Source organism: Furipterus horrens, unplaced genomic scaffold (genome assembly GCF_987537825.1).
Source record: "Furipterus horrens unplaced genomic scaffold, mFurHor1.1.pri manual_scaffold_2, whole genome shotgun sequence".
In the NCBI taxonomy this organism is placed as follows: Eukaryota; Metazoa; Chordata; class Mammalia; order Chiroptera; family Furipteridae; genus Furipterus; species Furipterus horrens.
The window spans coordinates 187913714-187927295 of NW_028327172.1; the positions used below are offsets into that span (position 1 = coordinate 187913714).

General features: G+C 38.3%; 1 protein-coding gene across 1 annotated transcript in view; it reads left to right on the forward strand.

Annotated features, from left to right (window-relative positions):
• Positions 1-8105: 8105 nt before the first annotated feature.
• Positions 8106-13582, forward strand: part of TXK (TXK tyrosine kinase) — a 39522-nt gene continuing 34045 nt past the window's right edge. Inside the window, exons 1-3 of the mRNA XM_090268174.1 lie at positions 8106-8309; positions 9448-9550; positions 10254-10459. Coding sequence (XP_090124300.1) covers positions 8239-8309; positions 9448-9550; positions 10254-10459 — 380 coding nt within the window. The 5' untranslated portion in view covers positions 8106-8238. The remainder of the gene's footprint in view (positions 8310-9447; positions 9551-10253; positions 10460-13582) is intronic.

Genomic DNA, 13582 nt, shown 5'->3' on the forward strand with positions numbered 1-13582 from the left:
TTTTGTATTGGCGCTAGTGAGGAAGATGATAATTCTGGTTGGGCAAAAGGTGAGACAGTGGCTGAAATAAAGAAATAAAAAGCTTTTTGCCTCTATTACTAAAAATCATGTACATGTAAAAAGATATTAATCCTAAAAGAGGCACCTAACTATCTAACCCACAATCTTACCTGATTTTCTGGAGGTTTTCCTTCTTTTGAATCTATAGATTCTAGTTTTTGAAATATTTCAAGCATATGGAAAAATATAGAGAATCATAAACATGCCAGTGATTATTCAAGGAGTAAAGCGACCTTTCTTGACAGCTATTTGGCCTGGAAGATGCTCCTCAACTCATGATGGGATTATGTCCTTTTGTTGAAAGTTGAAAATATCTTTCTGATATTAAAAGTTGAAAATATTGTAAGTTGAAAATATATTCAATGCACCTAACCTACCAAACATCATAGCTTAGACTAGCTAGCTTACCTTACAAGTGCTCAGAACACAAGATGCAAAATATCTGGCAACTCAGTACCACCCTGTAGAATATTGGTTGTGTGATTGCGTGGCTGACTGGAGGCTGCGGCTCGCTGCGGCTGCCCAGCAGCACGAGAGAGTATCACACCACACATTGCTAGCTCAGGAAAAGACAAAAATTCCAAGTATGGTTTTTACTGAGTTATTGTGTACCATTATCATCTTGAAACATTGTAAGTTGGGATCATCTATAAATGGTTTTCATTTATTTTAGAACATGAGGCTATGGTGATCATCGCTCACCTTGCTGGACCACCTTGTGAGGTTTCTAGGCTGAATACAGATTTCAGTCTGCATTGACCTGTGGCCAAATTGTTCTCCATCTTCAGTATCTAATAAGACTGCCTACCACATAGATAGTTGGGATCCTATCTTTCCTTATTTCAAGGACTTTCATAATCTCATTCTACACCCAGATACAGTTTTCACTTATTCATTAGGACTGAATCAAGACAGGTGTGTGCTTGGAAAAGGTTACAATTTGATGTTCCTTCAAATCAATTCATTCATTTATTCATGCACTCAAGAAACATTTGTTGAGTATATATATTTTGTGTCAAACACTGTTCTAGCCTCTTGGGATATAACTGTGAACAAAATAGACAAATATCACTGTTTACCTTCTAGTAGGAGAGACAGACAGTAAAAAAATGATAAATGAATTACATAATACATTAGAAAGTGAGAAATATTATTTTAAAAAAGAAAATGGAGAGCACAGTAAGTAATCCCAAAGGCAGGGCATGCAAGTGGCAATAATAATCATCCAGCATACTTGAGAAGGTAAAATTTGAGCAGACTTGAAGGAGCGGAGTGAAGAAGGTTGATACCTGGGGGAACAGTGCTCTAGGAAAGCAGAAGCAGAGAGCCCATGGTGAGAGCAGGCCAGATGTGTGTCAGAAGCAGCAATGAGGACGGTGGGGCTGGAGGACATGAGCAGAAGCATGTTGAACAGAAGACGAGAGGCCACAGGAGGCTAGACCATAAGAGCTTTTACAGGCTATTGGGAGAAATGTGGCTATAATTCTGGTGAAATGGGGAGCCAATGTGAGGTTTGGAAGTAAGGAGTATGATGATCCTATCTAGGTCTTAAGTTAATCACTCTGGCCATGGTGCTGAGAATAAACCACAGGGGTAGAAGTGGAAAGAAGTCAGGAGGCTGTTGGTATAATCCAGATAGGATGATGGTGGCTTAGACCATAGTAATAACAGAGGGGTGGGGAAAAGCAGTAGCATTTTAAATAGAGTGAAATAAAACATAAATGAAACAAAATATTTGAATACATCAACAAAACAAAACAAAACAAAACAAAACTTAAAACATGAAATTTACCTTTTTTACAAGTTTTCAGGATACAGTCCAGTGGCATTAAGTACATTCACAGGTGGTGCAACCTTCATCACTATCCACCTCCAGAACTTTTTCGTTATTACAAGCTAAAACACTTGGATATATATTTAAGGCAGAGTCAGCATACTCTCCTGACAGATTGATTTGGGGTGTGAGAAAGAGGAGTCAAAATGACACCAAGCTTGTTGGCCTGGGCACCTGGAAACATGGACTAGCTATTGACAAGTTGGAGAAGGATGAATAAAGCACATTTGGAGAAGAAAGAGAAAGAGTTCAGATCAGGTTTCTTTGTGTTAATTTGAAATGTCTACTAGACATCCCAGTGGAAAATTTGAGATTGCATTTGGGTATGTAAGTCTGGAGTTCATTAGAACTGGGTAGGAGGTATATATTTAGGTGTCCTCAGCAGATAGATTAAAAATTTTTTTTTAATTAAAAGAATTAAACTTATTGGAGTTACACTGGTAGGTAAGGTTATATTGGTTTCGGGTGTACAGTAGGTAATCTACCTGATGTTTTTTAGTCACCACAAACAATGAGACAATCAACAGAGTAAATAGGACAGAGAGAAGAGAAGGTTTCAAAAGCTTTGGGGAAGTCCAGCATTAGACCCAGTCTAAGAGGTTAGGAAGGACAAGAAGAAAGCAGCGAAGGAGACTGAGAAGAAGGAAAACCAACAAGACATGGTCTCAAACACTATGAGAGGTAAAATAAGTTTAGGACTTAGAGTTGACCATTGCATGTAGCAGTGTGGTGGTTACTGGTGACCCTAGTAAGAACAGTCTTGGGGAAAGGGTAGGGACAAAAACTTGAATGGGTTCAGAGATAATGGAAGGGGAAGAATTAGAGACAGCAAGTAAAGGCTACTCACTTCCAGATTTTATATAAATGAGGAGCAAAGCTGAAAGAGGAAATAAGATCAAGAGTGGCTTGCTTTGTTATTAATGGGTGAAGTAACAGCATATTTGTTCCCCTGGCTGGTTTGGCTCAGTGGATTGAGCGTCGGCCTGCGAGCTAAGTGTCGCTGGTTCGATCTTCCAGTCAGGGCACATCAGAGAAGGAAAACTCTGACTCCAAAAAACCTCCGCTGCCTTGCGGCATACCTCTTCAGGGGAAAGGCTAAGGGAGTAAACCCCGACAGAAAATCCGGAGCCGGAGTCCCTAAGGTGGTTTGACGTTGTAGTCAATACTGGCAACTCCTGCGGCGCACCTGAAGCCAAGCTGTATTGACTCCGTCTTTCCCTTGGATCCTTCAGCTGCGAAGAGAGGGGGGGTCTGCTGCATGGGCAACAGCAGACCCTCCATATCACCCTGCCCAGGCTCTGTAGCTTCAGCTTCACTGGAGAGGACACTCCAGCATCATCGCAAGATGTCGATTCAACACGGGAGGAGACAGATACCGTGTCACTCCCGAGTCGGACTGCACAACCATTCTCGGCGGTGCAGATAGACTCTTAAGAAGCTACACCATCGTCTCTCGAGATGGACGGCTGCCGACGACGGGGGAACAGCATATTTGTATGCTGATAGGGATGGTCAGGTAGAGAAAGAAAAATGGTGATGTGGGAGGAAGGGAGTATTTTAAAATTTTTGATTTTGAAAACCTTCACATGGGACTTTGGCATAACATTTTGCCACAGTCTACACCATACTTTGACCTGCTTCACTCATTTGTATAATCTATATTTTACTTTGCATGCCCTGGCCTGAATAGATACAGGTGTCTTTAAGGCTGTAAAAGAACACTGGAATAAATTGGTATGAATGTAAATTAAAACCAATCCTGCCAGAGTAGACAGATACCTTAAGTGCTATGTAACCTCTTTCTAAGGAGTGTTTTTGGAATTTTGCTCATGCAGACACTACCAGGTGAAAACTGACAAACAGTCAGAAGCAGTTGAAATCCAAACACCCAATAATACATAACGCCATGCAGATTTTGGAAAATTAGTAATTTATTTTATTTTAGTCTCCAGAAATAAGCTTTGAGATGGTCCTTGGAAAATGAGTGGTTTCTGGGTACAGGAAAAAGAAGAACAAAATTAATGCAATCAAAGGTCAGTGGTGAAACAGCAGCGGGAATAAAGATGAGTATTTGCCTGGGATTGCACTAGAACTGTACACAAAAAAATACCCAGGACTGCCAGAAAATCAAACTGTATGGAAGTCTGACAACCAACGATTTAAAGAAAATAAATTCATCCAGATGGGTAGGAGGGGCAGAGATGGGGACCTGGGGTGGAGAGAATGTGGTGTGGTGCAGAGAAGCAGTGGAATGTGCAGTCCCACATTTATGTGTGGTGGATAAAAATCAGGAGGGATACCTTGAGAGTGAGTAATCCCAACCTTAGGCCAGACCACACAGCCCAGGACTCCAGCACTGGGAAGATAAAGCCTCACAACTTATGGCTATAAAAACCAGTGGGGGTTGGTGCAAAAGAAGAAACTACCGCTTTTTCAGGAGAGTCCGTTTAAAGGGCCTGCATGGGCTTAGAATGTATGCAAACCCACCCACTCTGGGAATGACTACCAGGGCAACAGCTAGAAGGGCACCAGTTGCATACAGAAAGTGGCTAAAGTGACTGAAAATGGGGCCAGTGCCAAACAAGCCTCCAGAAACCAAGCAGTGACATTGCCTCCTCTCCAAATCCTCCCCCTGGCACACAGAGCCACAAATCAGTGAAGCGGGTTGCCCAGCCCTGGTGAATACCTAAGACTCTGTACCATACAACGTAACAGGTGTACTAAGACAGGGAGTCAAAGCAGTTCTACCTAATACACAGAAGCAAACACATGGAGGTTGCCAAATTGAAGAGACAAAGAAATATGGCCCAAATGAAATAACAGAACAAAACCCCAGAAAAGGAATTAAACAAAACAGAGATAGTCAACATATCAGATGCAGAGTTCAGAACACTGGTGATCAGGCTGCTCAGAGAACTCACTGAGTATGGAAAAAGATAAGGGAAGAAATGAAAGCTACAGGGAAATAAAGCAATATCTACAGGCAACCAACAGTGAAGGGAAGGAATCCTGGATTCAAATCAATGATTTGGAACATAAAGAAGAAATAAACATTCAACCAGAACAGAATGAAGAAACAAAAATTCAAAAAATGAGGACAGTAAAAGAAGACTCAAAAAGTGCAGACATCCATGTTATAGGGATGCCAGAAGGAGAAGAGGAAGAGAAAGAAACTGAAAATTTATTTGAAAAAATAATGATAGAAAACTTCCCTCATTTGGCAAAGGAAATACACATACAAGTCCAATACACAGAGTCCAAAACAAGTTGGACCCAAAAAGTAACACATCAAGATGCATCAAAATTAAAATACCAAAGGTTAAAGATAAAGGGAGGATCTTAAAAGAAGCAAGAGAAAGCAGAGAGTTACCCACAAAGGAGATCCCATAAGACTGTCAGCTGATCTCTCAAAAGAATCTTTGCAGGCAAGAAAGGACTGGCAAGAAGTATTCAAAATTATGAAAAGCAAGGACCTACAACCAAGATTACTGTATCCAGCAAAGCTATAATTTAGAATGGAAGCCAGATAAAGTGCTTCCCAGACAAGATATAGCTAAAGGAATTCATTATCATCAAGCCATTACTATATGAAATGTTAAAGGAACTCATTTAAGAAAAAGAAGATCAAAACTATGAACAGTAAAATGACAACAAACTCACAACTATCAACAACTATATCTAAAAAACAAAAACAGCAATAAGGTGAGCAAACAACCAGAACAGGAACAGAGTCATAGGTATGGAGATTTTATGGAGGGTTGTCAGCTGGGAGGGGGAAGCGGGGCAATGGGAGACAAGGTGCAGGGACTAAGAAGCATACCTGGTAGGTACAAAACAAACAGGATGGTGTTAAGAATAGTATAAGAAATGGAGAAGCCAAAGAACTTATATGCACGACCCATGGACATGAACTAAGGTGGTGGGGGGTGAATTGCTAGAGGAAGAGGATACTGGGCGGAGGGGTCTAATAGGGAAAAGGGAAACAACTGTAATAGCATAATCAATAAAATATACTTTAAGAAAAAGAAATCAGACATTTACCACTGTGCCACTAATGTGTCTGGAGCCCCAAGACTGAGTAATAGTTATGTTTAAATCAGAGAAAGTCATGTCACCAATACATGAATCTAGGTTTAGAAGGTCAACTTCTGTGAAAGGAAAGGGAACTAATATCTTAATTCCTTTGCTGAATTGCTTTATCCTTATTCTCCCTTTCCTGTCCTGGAAAGATGACCTATAGGGATTAAATGTGGTAGCTAGCCTCCATGCAGAGATAGCCTGAAAGAGAGTGCTAAAATACAGTCCTCCCAGAACTTCAAATACATGTTTGTTCACTTCATTAGGGTAAGACAGTCTCGGGCACTGATGTACATTGACTCATGGGTGATGGCAAAAAGTTGCCCTGCTGGCTGGGAACATTGCAAGAACAAGATCAGGAGATTGGTGCCAAGGAGATCTGGGGGGGACAGAATGCGTCTGAAATTCTTGTGGTGGGGACAGAATGGGGAGGTATCTACAAGATGATTTTTTTGTGTGGAGTCAGCTTTTCTTAGTTTCATTGGCACTTGCTCAATGGTTCTCTAAATACTCTTACAATGTGTCCCATAAAACTGAAGCAGCTGGCTTGATAGGACAGAGGAAGGGTCTGCTAAAGGCTCAGTTATTATAACATCTCGGGGACAACATCTTGCAAATTTGGGGTGGTGTACTATAACATGCAATAAATGTCTTAGACCAACAGCGAATATGTGGCCAGAATGCGTGAGTCTGGGAATGAAGGAGTAAAGATTGGAGTGGCCCCTCTTACCATTCAACTTAAAAACCCATTGGAATATTGTTGTACTCTTTCCCTCTGACCTTGGGTTTGGTGGGCTTGGAGATTTCAGTGCCCACGAGAATTATTTTCTTGGGAATAGAGGAGGTTGAGACTGCCCTCTGGCCATTTTGGGATTCCTGTATCACTGAATTGAGAGGCACAGAGGGAATCAGTGTAGCTGGAGTGAACCTCCTGATTATCAGGAGGAAATTGGGTTGGTGCTTTACAGTGAGGACAAAGAGGACTTTGATGCTGAAGGGTGGACTCTGCTGGGTGTCTTCAGTTTGTACCCCTGTTCTATGTTCCAGGACTCTAGAGGTTCTGGAACCCTATAATAATCACAGGTCTTCTTGATTACCCTCTTACTGTATATCTGACATTGTTCTAGGTACTTTACATGAATTGATTCAATTAATCCTCACAGTACTCTTACATGCCAAATATTCTATTATTCTCATTTTACAGGTAAGGAAACTTAAGTGCAGAACAATTAATTAACTTTCCTAAACCCACAAAGTTAGAGGTTAGCCTGTGTCTTATAAGGATTCTCAAAGGGGGTAGGTATGATTATCTTGTTTTTATGGGTAGAAAAACAAAGAGTTAGAGAAGTAAAGTAATTTATCCCAGATGTAGTTAGCCCCACACCTAGGATTCAAACCCAGATCTGTCTACGCTCAAAGCTAATACTCATGTCTAATGCACTCTGCTTCCTTCATAATACTTTATTTTTAGGTGTGAACAGAAGAAAGAGCTGACTGTGAAATGCAAATTCTATGAACACAAAACATTGTTTGATAAATTCAAAATTTATTTATGGTTTTAACAATACAAATGATCTAATTTAAATCAAATAAAGCTTAAACTTGACAATAAAAGTGTAAGCATGACCCAGATTTACTAAGCTAGGTAGTTTTTTCTTTAAATGTTTAGCTTATATTTGGTCTTAATCCACAGAAAATTTGAATGTCAAAAATTATACATGTATAAAGTATAAAAAATAAAAATATTAAAATATATTTGTATAAAATAATTAAATTATATTATTATGTAATATAGTCCATTAAATATGAAAGAATATATTTATTTTATTTTTAAAAATTTGTTGTTTTATATAATATATTTAAAAATATGTTTTAAGGAAGTGTGATGACCTAATTTAAAATCATCGGTAACACATTTTTAAGAATAGCATTGTTTTGGAATTCTACTCTTCTGCGCATTTGTTAGCTGACATTAGACCTGCCCGAGGGACGGGAGAGTGCAGTGGTCACCTTTTGCAGACTGAGGAAATGCACAAACCAGACCCAGGACGACGAGCCTGAGAAGCGAAACCACATTGATCAGGGTGCCAGTAACTTACTTCTGCTTTAGTGGCAGACCTTCCTCTGCCACTAGTGAAGGAGGGCACCCTTCATATGCTTTATAAAAATTCCTATCACCGCTGCCCTTGGGGATTTCCTCCTCTGGAATAGCACCACCAACCTCATCTTTCAGATACCATGGACTCATGGCTTTCTAACGGTTGAGAATGCTCTGCTTTTCAGATAATACCATCCAGTCGATTTTCTGTTGTTGCTGTTGCTGTTCCGTGCAGAAGCGGTAAGTCTACTTTCCAAGGCCAACTTATTGGAAATGAATTCATTCAGTTTCTTTATTGCCTATTGACTGCGAAATGCAAATTTTATGAATGTAAAACATCATTTTGATAAATTCAAAATTTATTTATGGTTTAAAAAAAGCAAGTGATCTAACTTAAATCAAATAAAGATTAAGCTCTTTGTATCTGCTGTTGACTGTCCTGGGAAACCCTTCTGCTATTTTTCCTGGTTGCGTGCCTATTCATTTAAAACCATAGGTCAAATGTCAGTTTCCTGTGCTCCTTTCTTAATCCTCTTGGATTGTGCTTCTTTGGTTGTGTTCCCAAAGCATGCAATTTAGTTCTTTATTTAATATTTATTTCATGTATCCTATTATATGTTTGTGTTCCAATCCATAATTTTACCCATTATGGGCAAGAATTCTGTCTTAGTCATCTGAGTATCTCCCCACAACTATCACTGTATTTTATACAGTGCGTCCAGCAATGATTGTATAAGAATAAAATCCAATGCACCATGAAAATAGTCACAGCTAGCATTTAATGGGAGTGTCTCCTTTGTCAGTTTGTGCTAGCGGGTTTGCATTTATTAGGTCAAATAATTCTCAAAACCATCTATGAATTTTTACAATCCCCATTTTACAGATGAGGAAACTAAACTGAGGCTTAGAGAGGCTACATTGCTTACCCAAGGCCACACTATGAAATGTAGATCTGGGATTCAAACTCATGTTCTTAATTACTATACCATGTTTACTTAAAACAACAGGTACCATCAAATGAAGAAATGCATGTAAAATAATAAACACTGTGACTGACACAGAGTAAGTTTTTGATGATCATAATTATAATTTTATGCCCTTAGTATTCATCAGACACTGTACTGGACATGAGACATATGTTTCCTGAATTTTCTTTCATAACAACTCTGTATGCTCTTAGCATCTCTGGTTTCCAGATAAGGACAATTTAGTTCTGAGAGGTAGTAACTTGCCCAAGGAAATGGAGTTAGTTTTCTTTATTAAAAAGGCCTTTGGAAAAAGACCCAGATTTTTGTTTGAGTTTTGTGATAAGCTAGTGGATTTATAGATAACTTGAATAAAAATAATCACTTGTAACATGATTATTTTTTAATGTTAGGCAAGTGAGAACACAAATAAGCTTGAGCAAAGATGAAGAACTTTCGGAAAAATACACTCAGCATCACAGGCGGTGGTTCAGTGAATTGTCAATTAAGAAGCAAGTGAGTATCATTTCAACGGGGGATGAGGGTGGGGAGAGAGGAAGCTTGCCTTTCTAGGGTCTGCTCCATGAGGTACTATTTGCTACCATGTCCAGAACCGAGTATCATGCTTGTCACATAATAAGTGCTCAATAAACATTTAGTGAATGAATTTTCTAGAAGAAAGCAAAAGAGAAAAAAGGCCAGTTAACATAGCCTTCTGCTATATTTTGGAAGAACTTGAAACTGGACGATGAATAAGGGAAAAAAAAGCATTCTGGCTACTACCATTTTGAGGCAGGATTAATTTTCAGTTCAGTGTACAGAGAAGAATTCTCAGGAAGTATAGTAAACCCAAACACCAAGCTCACAGCAAATGAAAGAAAAGAGCTGCTTTTCTTTTACTAAAAGAGAAAAATCCTTAAGACAAAGTGAAGCTATTAGAGAAGAAATCAAGTTTTAAGAATTATGACCCGAAAAACATCCAATGCAACGCTGGCAAGAGAATTTGTGATCTTGAAAATTTACCAAATGATGAGTGTGTTGCTGGATCCGAAACTTGTTTTACAGTTGGTCCTTTCCTATGTTTATTTCACTCTGGCTTCTGCTTTGGTGCAGCTGAATGGAAGAAGGAAAGTGGCAGGCAAATATGCTCTATGCCTCTTCTTCTTTAGGATACGTTACTAGAACAGTAGTGCAGCTACTCACTACTTGGTTTTCACAGTCCAACAGGGGCCGTGTGCAACCATCAAAACGCAAGCCACTGCCTCCCCTCCCATCTCCTGAGGTTGCTAAAGAGAAGATCCGAGTCAAGGCACTGTATGATTTTCTGCCCAGAGAGCCCTGTGATTTAGCACTGAAAAGAGCAGAGGAATACCTGATACTGGAAAAGTATAATTCTCACTGGTGGAAGGCAAGAGACTGTTGTGGGTAAGATTGATGGCTTCATTCTTATCATATTCCTCCTCTTTTATCCCCTAAAGACATCTGAAGCATCAAGAAGACTGGTTACTGGCTCAGTTTCTCCAGGCTTATAATTCCTCCTTCTGTGTGAAATTAAACCCGTCCTCAACACCTCCCTATCTGAATGAGAACATTACAGCACTGTGATTTCAGGCAGACCCTTAGAAACAGATAGATCTCACTTCACATCCCAAAGCTGCCACTTACTATTGTGTCCTTTGGGCAAGTCACTTACCCTCTCTGTTTCCATTTCTTTCTTTAACTTGAGCTATTATTGACATATAACATTATGTTAGTTCCAGGTGTACAACATAATGATTCAATATTTATAAATATTGTAAAATGATCACCAGAAGAAGTCTAATTAACACCTGTCACTGTAGTTACAGAATATTTTTTCTTTTAATGAGAACTTTAAAGATTTAATCTCTTAGCAACTTTCAAATATGCAACACAGTATTATTAACTATAGTCCCCATGTTATATGTTACATCCCCGTGACTTATTTATTTTGTCACTGGAAGTTTATATCTTTTGACCTTCTTCACTAATTTCACCCACCCCCCATCCCACTCCCCCATCTCTGTTCTCTTAATCTATGAAAAAAATTTTTTAGATTCCACCTATACGTGAGGTCATACAGTATTTGTCTTTCTCTGCCTGACTTATTTCACTTAGCATAATGCCCCGAGGCTCCATCTACGTTGTTGCAAATGGCATGATCTAATTCTTATTATATGATCTGATCATTCATATATATAAATCTTGTCATATGTATTTATATGTATGTGTATGTATATGTAAATCTTGCCATATATATGTGTGTGTGTATATATATATATATATATATATATATATATATATATGTAAGAGGGAACCCCCCAAAAGGAATTTATTTATAAAAAATTGTGTATTTATTCTTATGTTTAAACTTCAGTCACCTTCAAAGCACTCTCCATTTGATGCAATACACGTATCGAGACATTTTCTCCACTGCTCAAAACAATTTTTGAACTCCTCAGTTTTGATGCCTTTTAGTGTTTCTACCATTTTTTGTTTCACCTCTTCTACATTGGCAAAACATTTCCCTTTGAGGACTTTTTTCATCCGGGGAAACAAAAAAACAGTCGCTCAGGATAAGATCAAGTGAGTAGGGAGGGTGGGGCACAGGAGTCACGCCACTTCTGGTCAAAACCTGCTGAACGCTCAGCACGGGGTGGGCAGGTGCACTCATAAATTACCCATCATGAAATGGGCAAATGCACTGAAAGAGTCTTCAGAGAAAATTCACACAGCCTCTCACAACAACACCAGCTGCTGTACTGATACACATGAGTTCCTAGAACACTCACTTAGCCAGAAAAGCCTGCATTGCAAGGGGCTCGCCCTCCAGAAGATAATTCTGGTTTGTCACATTTTCTTTATCCATTCTTCCATGAATGGATACTTAAGTTGGTTCCATACATATCTTGGCTATTGAAAATAATGCTGCAGGGAGCAATGGGGGACAAAGTGGGACAACTGTGATAGAAAAAAGAAACAAAATACAATAAATAAAATTTAAAAAAAAGAAAAAGAAAATAATGCTGCAATGAAAATTGTGGTACACATATCTTTTTGAATTAGTGTTTTTTTTCTTCTTCATATAAGTAACCAGAAGTGGAATTATAGTTCTATTTTAATGAGTTTGTATTTCTTTCTTTGTAAAATGGGAATAATAACTCCTACAATATAGGCTTTTATCCTGATTTATACTTTTTTAAAAGAATTTGACATTTTTTTCCTGTTAAGGTCTAAGGTAAGAACAGAAACAGAATCTTTTGTAATTTTATATTTCTACAATAATTAGTTGAATTAAGTAGGAAAGAAAAAAAGACCTCTGGATGCAAACAGACTTTGTGTCAGTTGCAATGGACTGTTAGTGCCTGTCTTAAGTCCTGGATAGATTCTGAGGAGTTTCTGGAATCCCTGGGAGACAATGCTGGCATTGATTCTGATCTTGGTCAAGATTTGGAAGTTAAAATAGATAAAATTGTAAGTACCCAAGTATCAGAAGTATCTATATTACACACCCTTTTTCCTTATATTTTTCTGATTATTTGACTGTTCTCAGTCTAAACTCAATATGTGATTTCAGTGGGGAGAGAGTTATATTAGCTGGTTCAGGACTGTGTATTTATTCACTCCTTCAGGTGGCCTATTGACAGGTCTCAGATGGAAACAAACAAATAACCAATTAATTTTTAACCTGAAAGTTAAAAAGTGAATAGTTTTGCATAATATGAAAACGTGATAAACAACGCCAAAATTCTGCTTTACCACACACCCAAAACCAGCTTCTTTTTCAAAAGTAAGCACCATTATTCATTTAGTGAATAATCATCTTCAATGCACTTTCTTTTTTTAAAAAGTTCTATTGGTATTCTATTACAGTTGTCCTATTTTTCCCCTTTGTCAATGCACTTTCATGCACATATTGAAATATATGGTATAGTGTGCAGATGTAACTTACCTAAATCTAGTCATACATTATGCATTGTTCTGCAACTTGCTTTTACTTCCCAATAATATGTCTTGGGGGTCATTTTGTAATTTCAAATGTTGGTGAAGGTGTAGGAAAAGAGAATCCTTCACTCTGTGGATGGATGGGTAAATCGATGTATCCTCCTTTTAGGCAATTTGCTGTATCTACAGAAAGACGCATGTGCTTGGTGACCCAGCAATTTCCCTACTTTGTCTCTTAGAGAAATATTTGTACTTGTGCACAAAAAAGCATATTCAAGTATTTCTTTATCGTGTTGCTGTAATAGGGACTAAACTAGTGGCTAAACTAGAATATTTACTTTATCGAATATTCTGCAGCAATTAAAAATAATTAAGCCAATGTCTTCGTAATTGCTCTGTTGTGAACCTAGTTCCTATGATGTTTCAATGATCATGTAAGTGCGCCTTCTCCTCTTTAAAAAAGATTCTGGTGTCATAAAACATCTTAAACTACTCACATTGTAAGTCAAAAATCTTAGTATTTATTATACAGCCATTTTAGTTAAAAGTGGAAATTAAAAACCTGTTTTTCTCTTTTAACAACCT